Raw genomic sequence first — 21,400 nt, 5'->3', positions numbered from 1 at the left:
GTGACAGTGTGTGGCCATTATAGATAATGGCTGCATTGTGCAATGCAATTTGTGTAATTTTTGCACTTGCACAACAATACTCTTTTACATGTTACCACATGCATAACATTGCACAGTATGTCAACCACTGTATCTTGTGTCTATGTAATAATCCCAAATACTGGAGCAACTCATGATCCTGGGGTTTTAGTTTAATCGATTAGCTTTACTGCCTTGAATGAAAAGGATCAATTTGATCATTTCATTTCGAACAGTGAACCATACTTTGGATGGGAGCCCTCCTGAGAAAATGTCCCCACTTGTGCCCACTAAATAAAAAGGCCCTGTGCGCACATGCATATATATATACACACATACATACATTTTGTGACTCTTAATTGGCCCTTCTAAAGATATTGAGCTGCTCTTTCCTTTCCTTTCCTTTCCTAAGGTCCCAACAGAGCTGCTTACATTATTAGTCATATTGGTCTCTGCTCTGTTACAACACAAAGCAAAAAATGAAAACATGGGCTGTGTTCTAATCTAAAGCCTGAACTTTCTAAAATCCAACGTGGGCTCCCCGTTCTCCAACGCAGCCTCCAATGCAGCGGTAACTCCAAAGCAGTCCAAATCGGGAAGCGCTAGGACCAGGCGTGCTCCGGGAGACCGCTTGCATCGGCCAAGGGGGGAGTTGAGAATCTCTTATATGCAGAGAAAGCGGCTGCTGCCATTTCCACTCACGCTCCCCGCACTCCCCGTTTACAGGGGGAAAGGGGGGGAGGGGGGAGAGAGGGAGGGTTAGAGCTTGACTGAACTGAGGCGCTCGGCTGCTAACGCTCACACACTGCCTGCTGCTGCTTCTGCTGCTGTTTCGGCTCTGAACAAGTGAGGAGAGCAGAGAGAAGGAAAGAGAAGGAGGAGAGGAGGAGGAGGAGGGAGAAGACAACTAGAAGCTTGAAAGAGAGACTAAAGCACTGGAGAAAGCAAGAAACAGACCCCCCCCTTCCCTAGGGACTTTCATAGGGCGCAAGGCAAACAACTGGAGCCGAAGAAAGTGTGAGTGGGGAAAAGGTTAACTTTCAACGCCTCGAACTGCATTGGGACGCGGGAGAAAGGCATTCATCTTTTAAGCTCTGGCCACTTAAGCCCCCTCAGGAGATTCAATGCACTATTCCAAGCTGTTCCTGGTTTCCTTCTTGCGGTAACTTTTGGGGGGAAGACTTGTGGCTGCTGCTGCTGCTGCTGGTGGAGGTGCCCGGAGGTGACCCTCGAAGGAAGGAAGGAAAAGGAGAGTGTGTGGCGGAGGAGAAGAAGTTTCTTTGGAAACCTGGGGAAGTCTTTTTTGTTTTGCTTCCTTGTTTGTGTGAAGGAGCCGAGAAGATGGGCTGCTGCTGCTGCCTGGGAGTCCGAAGCAGAGCGGACCTTGTATGCTTGCTCACCCTCTTGCTGGGTTTCTTGCTGCCTGCCTGCAGGACTCGCGTGTACACCAACCACTGGGCTGTGAGGATAACTGGCGGGCTCCAAGAAGCCAACAGGATAGCTAGCAAGTACGGCTACATCAATATAGGACAGGTAACCCTCCGGCGAAAGGCCACGCGCTTTCGACCACTTCGCCTCAAGCGGGGCGGGCGGGCAGGCAAGCAGCTGTGGGTGCTACTGCAGGCGGCGGGAAGAGGCAGGCGCCCGCTCTCTGCCCCATCCTGTCATCTTCTGCAGGCAGGCGCAAAGGTTATTGGGTCAGTGAGAGCGCGCCACGGGGCGACGCGGAGGGCAGGTAGCGCTCTGGCCAGGTCTCCCGCTCCCCCTCCCGCGCGCACTGCAGAGTTCGAGCCGGACAAGTCGCCGCAGGGGCTGTGCTGTACTACTAAATTAATTCTTTGGATTCTAGCCGGGACTTGGACATGGAGCTGGTCGGGGATGGGCAGGGCTGTCCTTAGAGAGCCCTGGCGGGGTGCGTGGTGGGGCAAATCAGCCAGTGCGGCCCCCTTCCAGATAATTCTAATGAGGGTTAAGAGAGCAGTCCGCTTGCCATGCCGTAGGGACAGCCCTGGGGATGGGGGGGGGGAGGAGGAGAGGAAGGCTTGTTTTCAAACAGGCACACAAGAGTGGATGGGGGTAATGGACAGGTTCTGGTGTGGAGGGAGTTTTGAGCGTTCGGAGGCTCGTGAGAGGAAGAAGGCTGAGCAGAAGCTGGAGACGGTTTTGGCTTAGAGCTTTGAAACAGCGGGAGGGGAGAGGACGGGAGTGGGGCAGGTTCCTCTCCGCGAGGCTGTTGGAGACTTTCCGCTAAGAGGCGGCTTGTAAAAGTGCGAAGGAGCAAAGCCGCTGAAGAGCTGCTTGCTTCCAAACTTCTTGCTGGAAAGGTGCGGGGCGGGGAGAGACAAGAGCCAGAACCAGCCAGGGAGTTCAGGCGTGGGTTTCCTCCTCCCAACTATTAAGATAGCCTCCTGCCGGGCCCTGAAAATGCTTCCGTTAGCTTGGAAGCCCTTTCATCCCGGAAGTATGGACACTAGCAGGGCAGGGGTGAAACCCACTCAGCACATTCTCAGAAGCACTGTGTTCTTACGTCTTCCCATACGCCAAGACTGAACTCTGGCACTGAAAACAGAATAGGGGGGACTAAGCCGCGATGAAATGCGTCTCCATTTGAACCCTCTTTCCCCCTCGCCGCAATCTTTCTTTCTCACACACATGTCATATAGTCGTTGCCTTAAGGTTGCTTAAATAAACCTTAGCAGGGATCCTCAAACGTGATCCAGAAGAACGATTTCTAGTTTTAGTTCTGTAAATCAATTAACGGGGGTAGGAGGCGGGGAAAGTCATTTCTGATTTTTGTTTGCGTTCCCGTGTTAATTGTAAAAGACAATCGTCATGTCTAGAAAGGAAGACTCTCTCTGTAGAGACAGAGGGAATAAAGGCACAGTGCGCTTTCGACCAGGTGGATTTCCCGGCTGCCCTTGGAATCCTGCCCCCCTGCCTGGTTGTAGCTGGAGCTCCGTCATTTGAGTCAGAAAGCAGGAATTTGATGCATCTGTTCTGATGTTTACTTTGCTTCTCCTCCGGCTTCACATTCGGTTGCCTTGTGGCACTTTGACTATAGGGGAGGTATAGATTGGCAGGGAAAGGTGCGCCTTTTCAGTTTACAGTCTGGCCCTTCTCCACCTCCCGAACTCTCCTATGCTCTTTGTGCAGTGAACTTTGAGCTCAGCAAATGGGAATCAATCTCCAACAAACAGATGGTGGGTGTCCCTCCTCATACAAGGGCCAAGAATTTGCATGAGTTTCCACCAGTATAACATGGAAAGGGAGAAGGCAAGATTTAATTTGTGCCAGGGTTCATCAGGGCTGAACCCTCAAACTTATAACTGTTAAAGTAGGTTCTTGAAAGATGTGACGTAGTGAGACATGGATAAAGTATCTTTCTGCTGGCAAAGAATAAGGACATCCTGCCCCACTCCCTGCATCTGCGAAGAGGACACAGGGCTTCTGAATCTGAGAATGAGTCCTCCAAGTAGATTAGAGCTCCGAACTTTAGTTTTACATTAATTTCTGGAAAAGACATCTTTGCCATCTAAAAAGAGAACTGGAAAAGTTGGCACTCCATGTCACTTCATGAAACCTTGTGTTGCGAACAGCAGTCTGGATTAGAAGAACAAATTATTTGTTCTTTTTTTTAAAAAGTTCAAAACAGAGTATGCTGAAAACATTAAGCAATGGAAGGTAGAGGTGGGAGTGAAGCTTTGCAGAGTAAGTGCTCTGTGTCTGCAAGAAATGTTTTGATGAATAATGTACATGGCCCCAAATTTAACTTCCAGAGTATTTAGAAACAGTACTTAAACAGAATTGAGTTGTATTTGTGTTGTCCTTTCATTCTGTATAACGTATTGGCACTGAGTTTCTTCAATATGGGTTTATTTGGGAGATATCAAATTTGGGTGTTTATATTCAAATGGATTAACATGAATTTACACTAATCTAGTTTGATTTATATCTAGCTAGTTAGGAAACACCTGGATTCAGCAGAATCCACAGATGTTTAGTTAACAAACACCTGGAACAAACTGGATCCAAATAGTCAATGAGAAAATACTTGGATCCAGGCTGATCCAAGCACTTAATGAGGAAACACCTGCTAGATCCTGTCAGAAAACCCTCAGCTACTATATCATTCTAGACAAGAAGGAAAAAGTATCACAGGATACCCATTTCTGACATATTCTTCATGGCACCTAGCCCTGTAAGGTGTGAAGCATGTTACCCAATGCATAAGAATTAGCATGGCTAAAACAACACACAATTGAGTTTTGCACTTATTCTTTACGACTCCAATACAGTATACTGTTTCCATCTGGTTAACACATTTTATTATGGTAATTAAAACATTTAGGGCACAAGCTTTAACCTATACAGTAGACCCCTTTATTTGATGCTGTAGGAATCTAAAAAATCCAGTCACATTATCACAGTGTTTTCCCCTAATTCTCTCAGATCAAAGGACAGTAATACTTGTTCAGTTGTTACTTGTGTCATAAAATCAGTTCACACATACTGTATGATTACAGTGAAAGTTGCACAAAACACCTATAACACCCCCTTTATCTTCCTTCCTTTATCTTCTATAGAAATACGATGTTACTACATGGGTATTGTAAAGCTCTTTCCATCATAAAAGTTAGTTTCTGCCATTGAAATTGTATACACTGTAAAATGCACTGTATAGTCAAAAGAGACTGATGAACAGCCTCTTTGTAGTAGTTGCTAATAGTTAACAGACAGTTAACTAAATTTGTTAGTACTTCATCCACTGAGCAAATGTGGAAGTGTAATGGTCTCATTCTTATTAATATAGTGAACAAAATCCTGTATAAACCACTGAAATGGTGGCCTACTCACCAAAAACTGTTTGCTTCAAAGTCATATAATACATTGTCCAATAGAGGCTTATACACTACAGTATTGCCAAGACCATAGACACCATGGTCTTTGTTTAATCATTGTCCTTTGTATTCTGTAAGACAGTAAACACTCCCAGGCATATATTTCAAAGCCATTTATTTATTTATTTATTTCTATGTAAAGTGCTTTTGGAACTTTTGTTGAAAAGTGGTATATAAATATTCGTTGTATTCGTATATTGATTTTCTTTTAGAACAAGGAGTAAAAGGTCAGAAAGGGAGTAATCATACTGAAAGGAATGCCCCTTCACAGGTAACAAGATTTTTTGTTCATAATCACTACTTCATTGTTTTTTAGCCTATTTTCCAGTAGGCTTATGAGATCATCCGGCATTCTGTGTGCGTGCGTCCATCCATGTGTCCGTGTGTGTCCATCCTCCTCCTATCAACTTTGAAATGCCTGTACCAATATGAACCAAATTGGGTACAGTTGTAGGGACACATAGGGACACCTCAATGGCTTAGTTTGTAATGATGTCATCCAACCTGATCCAAGATGGTAGATGTGTACAGGAGTGCAGGGAGGCTGGCGGCAGCCCACGTTTGGCTGCCAGAGCAGCCCCCTGGCCCTGCCCCTGCATCTGATATCAGATGCAGAGACCGGGCTAGCCACGCCTCCGTGCCTGACGTCAGGCGTGGGGTGTGTGGTTTCCCTCCCAAATGGGGCTGTGTGGCACCGTTTGGGAGGGAGATTGGCCCATGCTGTGTTGGCAACATGGCCAGACTGGCTCTCCCTGCCTTTAAAGGAAGGGAGAGTCTGTTTGGCCATGCTGCCAAAACAGCACGGGCCAATTTCAGTCTCAAACGGGGTCCTGTGGCCCCGTTTGGGAGCGAAATAATGCCCCGCATATCTGATTTGAACCAAATTTGCTACAGTTGTAGAGACACATAAGGACACCTCAGTGGCATAGTTTGTGATGATGTCATCCACCCCAGTCCAAGATGGTGGTTGCGTGAACATCTGAGGCACAAGCCGATTAATTTGTGGACTGTCTAACTGATTTGAACCAAATTAGGCACAGTTGTAGTGATTGATACACAGGGACACCTCAGTGGTGTAGTTTGTGATGATGTCATCCACCCTGATTAAAAATGGCCGAACCATAAACTTTTGACGCACAGGTGAGCTAACTTGTGAACCGCCTAATCGATTTAAACCAAATTTACTACAGCTGTAGAGACACATAGGGACACCTCAGTGGCGTAGACTGTGACGATGCCATCCACCCCAATTCAAGATGACAGACATGTAAACATTTGAGGTGCAAGTGCATTAATTTGTGGACAGTCTAACCGATTTGAACCAAATTTGCTACAGCTGTATGGACACACAGGGATGCCCCAATGGTGTAGTTTGTGATGATGCCATCCACCCTGATCCAAGATGGTGGATATGTGAACTTTTGAGGTGTAACTTGAGGACTGTCTAACAGATTTGAACCAAATCTCGTACAGTTGTAGTGAGTGACACGTAGGGACACCTTAATGGTGTTGTTTGTAATGATGTCATCCACCCTGATCCAAGATGGAGGATGCATGAACAATTGAGGTACAAGAAATCTAACCTGTGGACTTTGATTTGAACCAAATATAGTCCAGTTGTAGCGACAGTGAAAGGAAAGTAGGCTGATTAGTTTTTACTAGAACAACTTGCTTAATACTGTACAAGATTTTATACCGTGTATAATTTTACCCATGCAGTTAACATTAGGTCATCTTATTAAATACACTACATGTTGTGACTTGCATGCAAATTCTCAGTTTCCTATCAGAAATATCGATAGTCTTTGGACAGACTAAATTAGTCATGGCTAAGCCTCACTGAAATTAGTGGCCTTCAGTTAATCATGGCTAGCCTGGCTCAATGATTTAAAAGTGCATAGCCATGATTAACTAGTTGGATGCTTTCCTTTGCAAGCGTTACATTCAGAGGGAAATCTCTGTGACTTTTTCTTCTTTCTAGATCTCTAATCTTTTAGTTCTGCCCAATTAAGGTTACTGTATAACTTTGAAATATGTACATCCTGTACAAAGGTAGCCCTATGAAAGATATCACTGATAATTCACTGAATTATCACTGATAATTCTCTGAGGTAAATGTAGCATCAACAGTTTATAACAAACTAAAGACTGCTATGTGCTTATCTTCCTAGATCTTTTATTTAGGGATTTGTATTCTATCTTTTCTCTGTCTATATGAGGACTGACATTTTAAAGTTACTGATCCTCCAAGCAAAACATCCATCAATTAAGGTATTTCAGCATCATTTTCAATTGTGTTTCACAGGGCATGTATTCATGGATCAGCAACGGTCTTTTCTGTTCTTTTTATCCATACTTTATACCATTTTTATCAAGAAAAGAGGACCACTGCAATTATAGACATACAGTAACTGAATTTCGGGCAAAATTTAAAATATGAGTGTAAAAGTAATCTAGTAATGGCACCTCTGTATGTAACCCTGTATGTAAAACCAAATATGTAGATTAATAGATTTTAGTGGAGTCAAGAGGATATAGATAAAACATAATGAGGAGATTCTCACGATCCACCAAAAGCAGGCTAAGGGAGCATAGCCCACTTTTGGAGGATCGTGTGCTGCCACGGGAGCTGTGTGGCTCCCGGCAGCAAACCTTCCTAATTCCCCCTCCCCTTAGATGAGGTTGGTGGAGCGAGTGCTCCGCTAACCCCGTCTGTTTGATTATTTGATAGCGCTCCGCTAACCCTGTCTATTGCCACGGTGTGGCTCTGTGCCACGGCAACACACGAGGAGACCCCCACTGGGAGGCTGAAACAAGCCTCCTAGCCCTGGGGGTCTCTCCAGGATGCCCTGCGCTCTCATGCGGGGCATCCTGGAACTTCCGGGGTCCATATGGCCCCCGATACCCACAGCCCCTGCCAGCTTTGTGACTGAGCTGGCAGTTGTGTGGGCGGCCAATCCGGCTGCCCAGGGCTACAGGAATGATTGTCTGCGGGGAGAGCAGCCTAAGCCTGCCCTCCCCGCGAACCCCATTCAGGTGAGTCTCACTGATCGTGAGACTCGCCTCAATGTAATTATATTTAAAATATAAATTTTGAGAAGAATAGAGAGTTCAAGAGTAGGATTCATTTCCTCCCTCTCTTAAGCAAGTTTAGGGGCACAATAAAGGAACAAATTTCTTCTTTTTTCAGATGTGAAGGACAATCCAGAACCACTAATATCAATGGAAGTTTTGCCAGTGTTGGTTGGATTGTATTTGGTTGGTTGGTTGGGGATTGAAATAATGACATGTAAGGGGGGAGGGTTAAAAGGGTTTATTTACTCATATCCACAGTTTCGCGGACATCTGAGGTCATTTCTGGCCACAATTTTAAGGAAAGGAGCCATTTTGTGGTTCATTTTAACAGAAAAAATGGTAGATTTGGGACTTTTGAGGAGCATTGTGGGACAGCTGCAGACCCGCAAAGCATGGTAGGGCACCTTATTTCCATTATTTCTGCTCCTTTTCACCACCCCCACTTTTTTCAGCCTCTGGGAATTTAACCCCCTATTGACTTAATGCCCAGTTATCCATGGTTCTGTCACCCAAGGTTGTAGCAGAGAATGGAACCCCTGCAGATAATGGGGTTTGCCTGTATTGCATAATGTTCTTAGAAGGCAACATCCCCACTCAAGCTGGTGAGAGTTAAGATTTGGATTGATGTTTATCTGTGAATACAGGCTGAGACAGAGGCCTGGTTCAGATGCAACCATGGTTTTTTGCTGGAGTGAACAAGCTTTGAACTCACATAGTCCATGCCTTTCAGGATTTGATTTCCTCCCTTACTTCCTGTTTCACAGTAACCTGAGCTGCTTATGATATCAGAATTGGACAATTATGGTTACCACAAACCATGGTATGCCTACAAATCAAACCAGAATTGCAAACCCCAAATTTCTAACTGTTTTTCTAATTCTGGTTTGGAGTCCAACTATGGCTTGTAGTAACATCACTTGCCTGATTTGAACATCATGGCAAGCTATAGTTACTGCAAACCAGGAAATGAAGGGGAGATCAAAGCACATAAGAGGAAGTGTGAGAGGAACATATAATATTTCCTCTAAGTAGATCCCAGTGGTACACACGTGGACTAATGTGTTGGTACCCCTCCTCAAAAAAAGAAGAACCCATAATTGTCTCTGAAATAACTTGAATTGGCACCCATCATTGTTTATTCCACATTTAACAAAAATCAGACTTTGCTTTAGAGTTTTGATGCAACAGAATATTTCAAATAATAACACAAATGGAAATGGCATGGACAAAAATGATGGGACCCTTAACCTAATGTTTTGTTGCACAACCTTTAGAGGCAATCACTGCAAACAAGTGATTCCTGTAGCTCTCAATGAGACTTCTGCACCTGTCAACAGGTAGTGTGGCCCACTCTTCCTGAGCAAACTGCTCCAGCTGTTTCAGGTTTGAAGGATGCCTTCTCCAGACTGCATGTTTCAGTGCTTTCCATAGATGTTCAATAAGATTCAAATCAGGGCTCACAGAAGGCCACTTCAGAATAGTCCAATGTTTTGTCCTTAGACATTCTTGGGTGCTTTTAGCTTTGTGTTTTGGGTCATTATTCTACATTGTTGGAGGATCCATGACTTGCGACTGAGACAGAGCTTTCTGACACTGGGCAGTACATTCCACTCCAGAATGTCTTGATAGTCTTGAGATTTCATTGTTCCCTGCACAGACTCAAGGCATCCTCTGCCAGACACAGCAAAGCAGCCCCAAAACATAATCGAGCCTCCTCTATGTTTCACAGTAGGTATGGTGTTCTTTTCTTTGAAAGCTTCATTTTTTTGTCTGTGGACATAGAGCTGATGTGACTTTCCAAAAAGCTCCAGCTTTGTCATAAAAAGGCCAGACAGGAATTTTCTAAAATGCATATTGACAAGCCACAATGCTTCTGGGAGAATGTCCTTTGGACAGATGAGACAAAACTGGAGCTTTTTGGCAAGTCACATCAGCTCTATGTCCAGAGATGGAAAAAATGAAGCAAATTCCAGTCTGGCTTTTTTATGACAAAACTGGAGCTTTTTGGCAGGTCCCATAAGCTCTATGTCCACAGATGAAAAAAGGAAGCTTTCAAAGAAAAGAACACCATACCTACTGTGAAACATGGAGGAGGCTTGGTTATGTTTTGGGGCTGCTTTGCTGCATCTGGCAGAGGGTGCCTTGAGTCTGTGCAGGGAACAATGAAATCTCAAGACTATCAAGACATTCTGGAGTGGAATGTACTGCCCAGTGTCAGAAAGCTCTGTCTCAATCGTAGGTCATGGATCCTCCAACAGGATAATGACCCAAAACACAAAGCTAAAAGCACCCAAGAATGTCTAAGAACAAAACATTGGACTATTCTGAAGTGGCCTTCTATGAGCCCTGATTTGAATCCTACTGAACATCTATGGAAAGAACTGAAACATGCATTCTGGAGAAGGCACCCTTCAAACCTGAAACAGCTGGAGCAGTTAGCTCAGGAAGAGTGGGCCAAACTACCTGTTAACAGGTGCAGAAGTCTCATTGAGAATTACAGCAATCACTTGTTTGCAGTGATTGCCTCTAAAGGTTGTGCAACAAAACATTAGGTTAAGGGTCCCATCATTTTTGTCCATGCTATTTCCATTTGTGTTATTATTTGAAATATTCTTTTGCATCAAAACTCTAAAGCAAAGTCTGATTTTTGTTAAATGTGAAATAAACAATGATGGGTGCCAATTACGTTTGTCAGTTTCAAGTTATTTCAGAGACAATTGTGGGTTCTTCTTTTTTTGAGGAGGGGTACCAACACATTTGTCTATGTGTGTAAGTACTCTATGACCCAAGCCATGCAGAGGTCCATTGCACAGGTGCAGTGGCCTCCAAAAATGGCCACATCGGTGGGGGAAAGGCCCGAACAGGCCGAGGAATGGCTGAACGGGGCTGTTTTTTAAGGCAGGAAGGCTGGTGGGGGGAGGGGGAACCCCCACATACCCCCCAGCCTTAGATAACCCCCAGAGGAGATAAGCTTAAATTTTAAAAAATCATTCGCGAACTCCCCTGGACTGGACTGAACTGGTGGGGGGGATTCTAGGGGTTGCCAGACCGAACTGGTCCAGTCTGGTTTGGGTCCGGTTTAGACTTGAACAGAACTAGAACAGCTGGTTCCGTACACACGTCTAATTTCTTGCTTGCAGATAGATAGTAACCACCTACATCTCATTGCATACTAAACACAAACTTAACTGTGCCCACCAAATAGCTGAAGGAAAACTGAACTGTTTCAGTACAGGTCCTTCAATGGTAAATTTCCACATATCGTATTCCCCTTCTTTACTTGGAGATATCCTCTTGCATATTAAATGTTCGACAATTACTTCGACTTGAATCCTTGCTGGACTATGGAGCTACAGATTACTAGCACTTAGCTCATCATTGAGATCTACCATTCACCACTGTGATTACCCTATTACATAATCTTTGTATTTTACAGGCAGCTTTTCCACACATCTACGTTTAATTTGAATGTATTCATCAGATGTCTCTGTGAGTACTGATAAAGTCTCAAGAGATGTGGCAATAATCCTGTCCCTGTAGATCTGGTGTTACTTCTAGTGTTTTTTCGAATAGTGATTCTTGGGGTATGATGACTGGTTCTACTGATACTGATAAGAGTTCATGTCATAAATGTTTTCAGTTTCTCTTGATTAGTACTAGAGAGTCTCTACAAGATAGAAAAATGGTTATTAATTTATTTGATGTTTCTACCACCTTGCCCAAATGACTCTAGGCATTTTTTCCCCCTATGACACATCCTCTCTGATTCCCCTTTTTGCAGAGATCACAAGAATGCAGTCTGTTTGTCATAGTGTTGCTTTTAATGGCTTTGATGTTGTCTTAATTTGTGACAGCTATATGCACTTATGCAGATATTATTGGATATGTTAAGATAACGGAAGGGTTTTCCTGGAGCCTTTCCTCCAGTTTGCTTTCTGTTATGCTAAAGACTAGTGTAGGTCCACATTCACAGTGCTTTGTTTTGTTTCTAAGCTATTTAACTAAATCATCAGTGTCTGAATTCTCCATACATATCTAATAAAGTTTTATAACAACATATAACATGTTGTAGATCCCAATAACTCTTGCAGAGGTACCTGCAGTTTTCAAGAACTATTGTAGGCCCTGAAAGAATCCTGTATTTGAGAGATACCTCTACTCTCAAATACAGGATTCTTTCTGGGCCTACAATAGTTCTTGAAAGCTGCAGGTACCTCTGCAAGGGTTATTGGGATCTACAGCATGCTATACGTTGTTATAAATCTTCAGGATCTTGTCTGCTCTGCAGTACTTCTTCCTCAGCTTTAGTGACTACAAGGTACAAGTTAAGTGTCCCAATTTCCCCCCAGGTTCTCTGTGAAGGACATAATTGCGAATATTCTATGATGATAAGAGCAGTGAAATCTCATTATTTCTCTGCTCTTATAACATCAGCTGACTCTCGTCCAGCAGCTTATTCTGGGTTACCCACTCCCTTCTCAGGAGTGTGGATCCGGTAATTGTTTCATCTGGCTGCTGTGATCAATTTGCTCGATTCTTTGCTGATGAAGTCACGCTCCTTCGACTAGAGTTGGAGTCTACCACTATAGGACTCAATCAGATAGAGGAGACTTTGCTTTGTGATGTTATATGGGACACCTTTGAGTTTGTCGAGGATATGGATACAATTCTTTTGGGTGTGGGTGCTGCAACATGTTGCTTGGACCCTTGCCCTTCTTGGATGGTTAGAGTAGCCGGCGGGAATGTAAATTCTTGGCTACGGGAGCTGGTTAACTCCTTGTTATGCGAGGGTTTTGTGTCAGCAGCCCTTAAAAAAGCAGTAGTTCACCCTCACTTGAAGAAAGCCTCCCTGGACCCTGAGGTCTTTGACGGCTATAGGCTGATCTCCAAACTCCCTTTTTTAGCGAAGGTGTTGGAGAGGGTTGTATGTGTCCAGCTCAAGAAGGTTTTGGAGGAAACCAATTACCTTAATTTTTATCAGTTGAGTTTCAGGCCTTGGCATAACACAGCAACGGCACTGGTTGCTCTGGTAGATGATCTTCTTCAGGACCTTGACGAGGGTAGTGTGCCTCTCTTGGTCCTTTTAGAGCTCTCAGCGGCTTTTGACACTATTGATCATGCTGTCCTTCTCGACTGCCAGCGTGGGTTGAGTATCGGGGGCACTGTTTTACAGTGGTTCCATTCGTACCTTAGGAGAACTGAGGACAGGTGTTCTGACCCATGGCCACTTCTTTATGGAGTTCCCCAGGGTTCACTTCTTCCCCCATCCTTTTTAACAGCTATATGAAGCCGCTGAGTCAGGTCATTTGTCAGTTTGCGGTGAGATTCCATCAGTACTCTGATGATACTCAGCTTTACATTGCCATCCCAGACCATGCTGGGGATGCTGTTTCTGTGCTTGCTCGGTGTTTGGAAGCTGTTAAGATCTGGATGACTCAAAATAAGCTCAGACTAAACCCCACTAAGCTGCTCTTATTCAGCCCTTGTACTGGCCAACAGTTGGATCCAAACCTTTTTTTGGATGGGGTGGCGCTGCCCCCAAAGGAGCTTGTCTGTGACTTGGGGGTTCTTTTGGACTCACGCCTCCTGCTTGAACAACAGGTGGGGACTGCGGCTAGAAGTGCATTTGCCCAGCTTCATCTGGTCTGCCCTTATCTTGATTGGCAGGCACTAACGACAGTGACTCATGCCCTTGTCATCTCCCGCTTAGAGTACTGTAATGCGCTTTACCTAGGGCTACCTTTGAAGATGATCAGGAAGCTTCAGTGGGTCCAGAATGCAGCAGCTCACCTACTTATGGGTGCCAAAAGATATGATAGGGTAACACCTCTCCTGCAATCGCTGCACTGGTGCCTGTTTCCTTACAGAATCACCTCTCCCATCCAGTTACATCCCATCCTGTTATATCATTTCAGATGGTCCTTTTGTCGGTCCCTGATCTTCAAGAGGTTCAGAGTTCTAGGACCCGTGAAAGGTTTTTTCAGTTGCTGCCCCACTTCTTTGGAATTCTCTTCCCCTTCAGATTCGTCTAGCCCCCTCTCTACCAGTCTTTAAATCCTTACTGAAGACCTTTCTTTTTGACCGGGCATTTGCCCTGTAGTTTACTTTATTTCCTTTCCATTATCTATTTTAGTTTGTATTTTTAATGGAATTTTTGATTGTAATTTTTAATGTTACCTTATTTACACATCATTGTACACTGCCCAGAATCTTTGGAGTGGGTGGTATATTAAATGCTTCAAATAAATAAGCAAGCAAGCAAGCAAGCAGTTGGAATGAAAGCTGCAATAGCTTTGTAAAGGTTCTGATGATAAAGGTTCTGGTGAATAGATCAAATTCTGACATATTAACTCTTTCTAAGGGGGGTCTAGAGGTACAGTAGCCATTAGGGATGTGCATGGAACTGGCTGGTCCGATCCAGTTCAAGTCTGAAATGGACCCAAACCAGACCAGGCCAGTTGCATCCGGCACCCCCTCAGGACCACCACCCCCAGTTCCATTCGCTCCAGGAGTGTCTGTGATTTTTAAAAAAACTACTTACCCCCTCCAGGGGAGTTGTTCGAGGCAGGGGGTGTCCTCAGAGGTTCCCCCTCTCCCCGCCGGCCTCCCTCATGCACCTAATCTGCTGTTTGGCTGCTCTTCAGCCTCCCCACTTGGTGCAGTGGCCATTTTGGCGAAAGAGGCCCATTGTGCAGGGGCAGTGGCCTCCAAAATGGTCGCTACACCAAGGGGAAAGGCCAAAGAGTGGCCAAAGAGCATCTGAATGGCTGATTAGGCACATGGGGGAGGCCAGTGGGGGAGGGGGAACCTCCACAGACTCCCCTCACCTGCTCAAACAACTCCCCCAAAGGGGGTAAGTGCTTAAAAATATTTTTTCTTTTAAAAAATTGGGAACCCCCAGTGGGGTTCGGTCCGAAGTCGACTGAACCAACAATGAATCATTTGTTAATAATATTAGAGAATACTTCTCTGGCTGTTATCCAGAGTGATAGCGCAAAAACTGACACCACTTTAAAAAGAGTGGGAGTGGATTTCATCTATATAAGGGAAGTGCAGACAATCCTCCAGTTAGAATTAATGATGAGGCATTCTATGCATGCTGTGTTCAGCCCTATTTCTTAACTGTTTAGGTCTGGTAGGGAAGGAGGAAGAGAGAGGAAAGATCTCTGTTATGCCCTATGGAGGATACTCTTCTGAGCTGTGCTCAGCAGGATGGATAATTTCCTTAATTTTTAAATGTGTTATGATGCAGGGAAGGGATGCTTGCTCCTAAATGAAATATATTTGTTTGGACTTTGACACCTGCAGGGCTGGAGAGGAAAGCTCCCTTCCCTCTTGCCTAGGCTGTCAGATGATTCCATGATATAATTTAAAAGGTAGTCTGCCACCTAACCAAAGGCATTGATATAATGATGAAATATTTGATAATGATAAAATAATAGGTGATCAGTTGAGTCATTATTTGACAATATCTGGTCAATTGACAGTCACCTCTAAGATGGTTTGTCTGAGATAGCACTTAATACTGTTTTTTCTCTTCATGCTGAATGAGTAGAGCTGGAAGAAAATATGATGGTCTCTGCAATAACAGATAAGGCTGAAGATTATCTCCACATAAAATATCCTGTGTTGAATGCTAAAGGGAAAGTAGACTCTTTTTTGCCTGCAAGAGTCCCATGTTTGATAGTCTTCAGGGCATGCTGTAAGGCTCAATTCTCTCTTCTGTTTTTTAACAAAACAAACAAATACTGAGTATGGGGCTCTGGGGTTCAATTAATGTCAGTTTTTGTCACTGTTTATTGTAGATTACCTGAAGAAACTGATGAATGGGGTTTATAATTTATTTTGCAGAATATAAATTTGTTTATGTAGATATGTGCTGTTGTATTATGCATGAAGAGGTATCAGATGCCATTTTTGACAACACAGACAGAAGGGCATGGAAACACTTTCTGTAACACATGACATTGTTCTGTGTAAGGCAGGTATCCTCTAAATATCTCCATTTAGATTATTAGTAATTTTTCTCCTGGGATCAGATGATAATGTGATGCTGCCATGGCCAACAATAGCTATCTAGTTAATCAGATACAAAAGTGGAATGCAAAAGCTCTCACTGATGTTAGGATACTGTGCACACGCACACATACACACACACACACCCCATATCTGAGTATACTTTCAGCATGCACATATGTATATCTGAATATATCTTCGTATATTTCTACATGGATATTTCTTTGCTTTAAAAAAACAAACCTTGTATTTTTTCTGGATAAGGGGTGCCTGGCAAAAACTTGAAATTACAGTTCTGGTTTTTCTTGGATGAAATAATCTCTCCATCTGGAGCTGTAAGGAATTGATGTGTTCAAGCTTCTTACTCAGCAGCGCTCTTAAAAGTGTGATCTGAAAATGGTTTTTGTAATAAATGCATCACTCATTACCAGTCTTTGAATAGTAAGTATTGGCCACAGTCTACCTGCAGACTAGGATCCCTTTGCAGAGGCGTATCTAGAGAAAATAGCGCCTAGGGCAAACACTGAAATTGCGCCCCCTGTCCAAGCATCTGACACCCATCTTTCAGATAACTTTACCATAATATCAGCTCAAAAATACAAGTCAGGCTCATTAATCTTTTAATATTTCAAAAACTATTTAGCAGTGGACTTAGCCAGACCAAAAAATGCTGGAAAACTACAAATTGCAGTATGCTGGGGCTCATGAAATACCCAAATACTATGTGGAGGTGTACTTGGAAAACTAAACAGAAGTTACTGTCTAATTCTCTACTATGCATTGTAGCATCACCATTACATAAGTTTTAAAAATAAATGGAGAATTTGACTTTTCCCAGATACTCTGGAAATAATTAAAGGATATGCAGAGTAAACTGTGTCACTGCTTGGGATATATTCTAGTCTTTCAGAAAGACAGTTAAAATGAGCGAAAGAGAGCAAGAAACTCCCAGTGGGCCTTAATATTAAGGATTTCACACTGATTCAAAGACAAACTCACCATAATAGCCATATTATTAAGACATCACATTTAACTCACTTATCACAAGAAGCAAAGTAAGAGCAAATGAATACAATCCAAGCTCATAAGCTTCAACTCAGTATTCACAAGCCCTGATTCTCTGTACATAGTGCCAATCTGAATATGTGTACAGTGTCTTATATTACATTAATTTTTTAATTTTTTTTAACCTGTAGCCCCTTCAGGGGGCTTCCTAAAGGCTGCGGGAGGTCTGCAAAGGTTCCCCCTCCCCCCTGGCCTCTAGGGCCTCGCAGGGACCATTTGAGCATGTGTGGTGGCCATTTTTTAAAAGAATCTTTTTTTTTTTAAAAAAAGGCCACTGAAAACAAAATGGCCACCGCGCATGCTCAAATGGCCTCTGCAAGGCCTGGCATGACCTAGGGCCTCACAGAGGCCATTTGAGCATGCACAGTGGCCATTTTGTTTTCGGCAGCCTTTTAATTTTTTTTTAATTTTACAAAATGGCGCCCCCTTCAAGTGGCACCCGGGGCACGTGCCCTGCCTGCCCCACCCTAGATATGCCCCTGTCCCTTTGCCATGATGGAAGATCAATGTTAATAGAGGTGGGTTCAGAGAATCCCTTGTACAAAATTTTCCCCCTCCCCATTTTTCACAGTGCACTCCTTTAAAACAACCCACAGACCTAAATGACAGGGACTATTTCTGCTGCTTAGCTCCAAGAGGTACACTGGTACTCTTGTGGGAAATGGAGGGCAGGGAAGGAAAGAGAACCCTCACAGAATTACTGCCAGAGTTGGAGGGTCCCATATGGTGGGCTGTATTTTCCTCCACACCCTGTCAGTTTTCAAGGTGTACATCTTTGAAAATAGCCTTTTAGCTAAGCTATAGAGACATTTTTGTCGTGTTTTGCCAGGAGGCTGCTTTGTTGAGATTCAGATTAGCTCATATGCGGAATCAAGTTTTTACTCCTTCTTCTCATTCTTTTGAGAAATAACTCAGTTCATTTCCAAATATATCCAAGATTATCCTGAGGAGCTTGCTGATCCCTGGTTAACAAACTCGCAGAGAAAGTGTATTCTCAAATCGTAACCTACTGAAGGGGTTCATTAAAATTTTGTCATCTAAACTGTGTTTTCTCAAGCTCACAGAAACATTGCAGCAGCAGTGGTATACTACAATTTTGTGAAAAGAGTAGGGAATTTGAACGAAGCCATGAAAATTATAGTATACTGATGTATCATCTTAAGTGCTGTGGCTTTTTCTGTTTCCTGTAAACATGGTTTTATGCCAGAAATATATTTGTGTCTTCATGCTGAAACTTTCCTGATATGCTGCTCATGGGACAACAGTGTAGTTAAAAATTTGTAACCTTAATGCCCTCTGTTATCTTGGACAAATCAGCCAGGGGAGTTGATAATCAGGACAACACATGTCAGACTGTCTTCAGCTCGTAAAAAGAACTCTTAAGTCCTTTTTACACATCCATTGTGTTATACAGTCATAAATCACAGCTGTTGCACATCTTATTCATTTGTTGTTTCTCAGTGTAAACCTCCCTGAGCCATTTTTGGAAGGGCGGTATAGAAATTGAATAAATAAACAAATAAATAATAAGAACATAAGAACAGACCTGCTGGATCTCATTGGACAGTGCCAACTGCCATGTGTCAACTACACACACACACACCACACACACTGGGGCAGTCAGTTTATTTGTTAGGAATTTTAAAGGGCATGCCCTCTCTCTTGCTTTTACTCCCTTGCAACTGGTATTCAGAGGCACCCTGCTTCTGAAGCTGGAGGTGGCCTATAACCTTCCAGCTAGTAGCCGATGATAGACCTCTCCTCCATCAATGTATCCAAACCCCTCCTAAAGCCATCCAGGTTGTTGACTGTAACCACAACTTGTGGCAGAGAATTCCACAAGTGGATTGTGTGTTTTGTGAAAAAGTACTTCCGTTTGTTGGTCCTAGATTTCCTGGCAATCAATTTCATGGGATGACCCCTGGTTCTAGTGTTATGTGAGAGGGAGAAAAATTTCTCTCTATCCACTTTCTCCACACCATGCATGATTTTATAGACCTCTATCATATCTCCCCGCAGTCAACTGTTTCCTGTACTAAAAAGCCCCAGGTGTTGTATTCTTGCCTCATAAGGAAAGTGCTCTAGGCCCCTGATTATCTTGGTTGCCCTCCTCTGCACCTTTTCCAGTTCTACAATGTCCTTCTTTAGATGTGGTGACCAGAATTGTACACAGTATTCCAAGTGTGATTGCACCATAGTTTTGTAAAAGGCATTATAATATTGGCAGTCTTATTTTCAATCCCTTTCCTAATGATCCCTAGCATGGAATTGGCCTTTTTTTACAGCCTCCACACATTGAGTCACAATGCCTCACAGCCCTTCGAGTCATCCCAGAGACCAATCTGGCTGCCTTATTCTGTACCAATTGTTGTTTGCGGAATACATACAAAGGCAGCCCCATGTAGAGTGCATTACAGTAGTCAAGCCTGAAGGTTACCAGTATATGCACCACTCTTTTTTTAAACTCCAGAAAATGGGCATTGCTGATGTATCAGTCAAAGCAGATTAAAAGTGCCCTTGGCCACTGCCTCAACCTGAGAAACCATAGAGAGTTTTGGATGCAGGAGTACTCCCAAGCTATGATTTTTCAGGGGGAGTGTAACCACATCCAGAACAGGCAGATCTAAACCATCTCTCAAGTCCTGACCCCGCCCCATTCAGTACTTCTCCCTTATTTGATCAGTTTCAATCTGTGACTCCTGAGGATGTGGACAAGCTGCTTGGTGCAGTGTGGCCTGCCACCTGTTCTCTGGATCCTTGCCCAACTTGGCTGCTTCTGTCTAGCAGGGAGATTGTTGGAGGTGGCCTAGTTAATATCATAAATGCATCGCTGAGGGAGGGTAGGTGTCATAAACCTGTAAGGCGAATCAAGAGCTATATATCAGCAGACAGATCGTGCAGCAGGCAAAGAGTCAAAAGGAGAATGTCGGAGCCAAACAGTAAGCAATGTCCAAACCACAGCCAGTCTGAGTCGTTACAATATCCAGTCAGTCAAACCAAGTCCCAGTGGAATTCCACAAACAGAGTCCAAACGGTCTGGAGTCAAAGCACAGTCAAACAAGCAGGAACACAGCTGAGTAGCTCACCAAAGCACGGCATTGCTACCAGCATTGTGGCTGTGGCGAAGCCGTCTTAAATAGGCTGAAGCCATGTGCTCTCAATCATGGGTGGCTGACTCAGCAGCTCTCCTTGTTAGTCGAGCCATTTTGCCCGTGTGTCTCCTTATCTCCTCCTGTCTCTTCAACTGACGCCTCTCTACAGCTGAGATAGGTTGTGCTCCTCCACAGGAGCTGTCGAACTAGGCTCTGTTTCTTTTTCAACATCTCGTGAGTCGGTCCCGATTGCCTCTACAACTTCTTGCCTTTGAGGTAGCTGCACTCCTTCCTCCACTGTCATACTGGCTGCCTCCTCTCTGAAGGAGGCAATGGTTAGACCACTCCTTAAGAAGCCTTCCCTGGATCCCTTAGTGATGGATAGTTACAGGCCAATCTCTAATCTCCCTTGGTTGGGCAAGGTGACTGAGAGGGTGGTGGCCAACCAGCTCCAGGCAGTTTTGGAGGAAACTGATGATCTAGGCCCATTTCAAACTGGCTTTAGAGCTGGCTATGGGATTAAGACAGCCTTGGTTGGCCTGATGGATGACCTTTACCAGGGAACCAACAGAGGAAGTGTGACTCTGCTGGTTCTTCTGGATCTCTCAGCAGCGCTTGATACCATCAACCATGGTATCCTTCTGGATCGCCTGCGGGAGTTGGGGATAGGGGGAACTGCTTTGCAGTGGTTCTGCTCCTATCTCTCGGGTAGATTCCAGATGGTGGAGCTTGGTGACAGGTGCTCCTCAAAACGGGAGCTGTTATATGGAGTCCCTTAGGGCTCCACTCTGTCACCAATGCTTTTCAATATCTACATGAAACCACTGGGTGAGGTCATCAGGAGATTTGGTGCAGAGTGTTATCAATGTGCTGATGACACCCAAATCTATTTCTCCTTTTCATCTTCAGGAAATGGCACTCATTCTCTAAATGTCTGCTCACAGGCATTAATGGCCTGGATGAGGGATAACAAATTGAAGCTGAATCCAGGCAAGAAGAAGGTGCTCATTGTGGGGGCTCAGAATCTGAAGGGTGAGTTAGATCTTCCTGTGCTGGATGGGGTTACACTCTCCCAGAAGGAGCCGGTGTGCAGCTTGGGAGTACTCCTGGACCCAGGCCTCACCCTGGTATCTCAGGTAGATGCCATGGCCAGCCGTGCTTTCTATTAGCTTCTGCTGATTCAACAGCTGCGTCCATTCCTTGAAGAGTATGACCTCAAAACAGTGGTGCATCCGC

At 44.1% G+C, this 21,400-nt stretch overlaps 1 protein-coding gene across 4 annotated transcripts in view; it reads left to right on the top strand.

Moving 5' to 3' along the window:
- Window positions 1-805: 805 nt before the first annotated feature.
- PCSK5 (proprotein convertase subtilisin/kexin type 5) overlaps window positions 806-21,400 on the top strand; it is a 440,322-nt gene continuing 419,727 nt past the window's right edge. For 2 of the 4 annotated variants that reach the window (XR_008315836.1, XM_053294459.1), the window contains exon 1: window positions 806-1,551. Coding sequence is in view for 3 of the 4 variants with exons in the window: in XM_053294459.1 (XP_053150434.1) it covers window positions 1,360-1,551 (192 nt within the window). In the remaining variant the exon portion in view is untranslated. The remainder of the gene's footprint in view (window positions 1,552-21,400) is intronic. The other 2 variants (XM_053294458.1, XM_053294457.1) reach the window with 2 other exon arrangements.

The sequence above is a fragment of the Hemicordylus capensis genome, chromosome 2, assembly GCF_027244095.1.
Source record: "Hemicordylus capensis ecotype Gifberg chromosome 2, rHemCap1.1.pri, whole genome shotgun sequence".
Classification (NCBI taxonomy): Eukaryota; Metazoa; Chordata; class Lepidosauria; order Squamata; family Cordylidae; genus Hemicordylus; species Hemicordylus capensis.
This window is presented reverse-complemented; position numbering and strand designations above follow the sequence as displayed.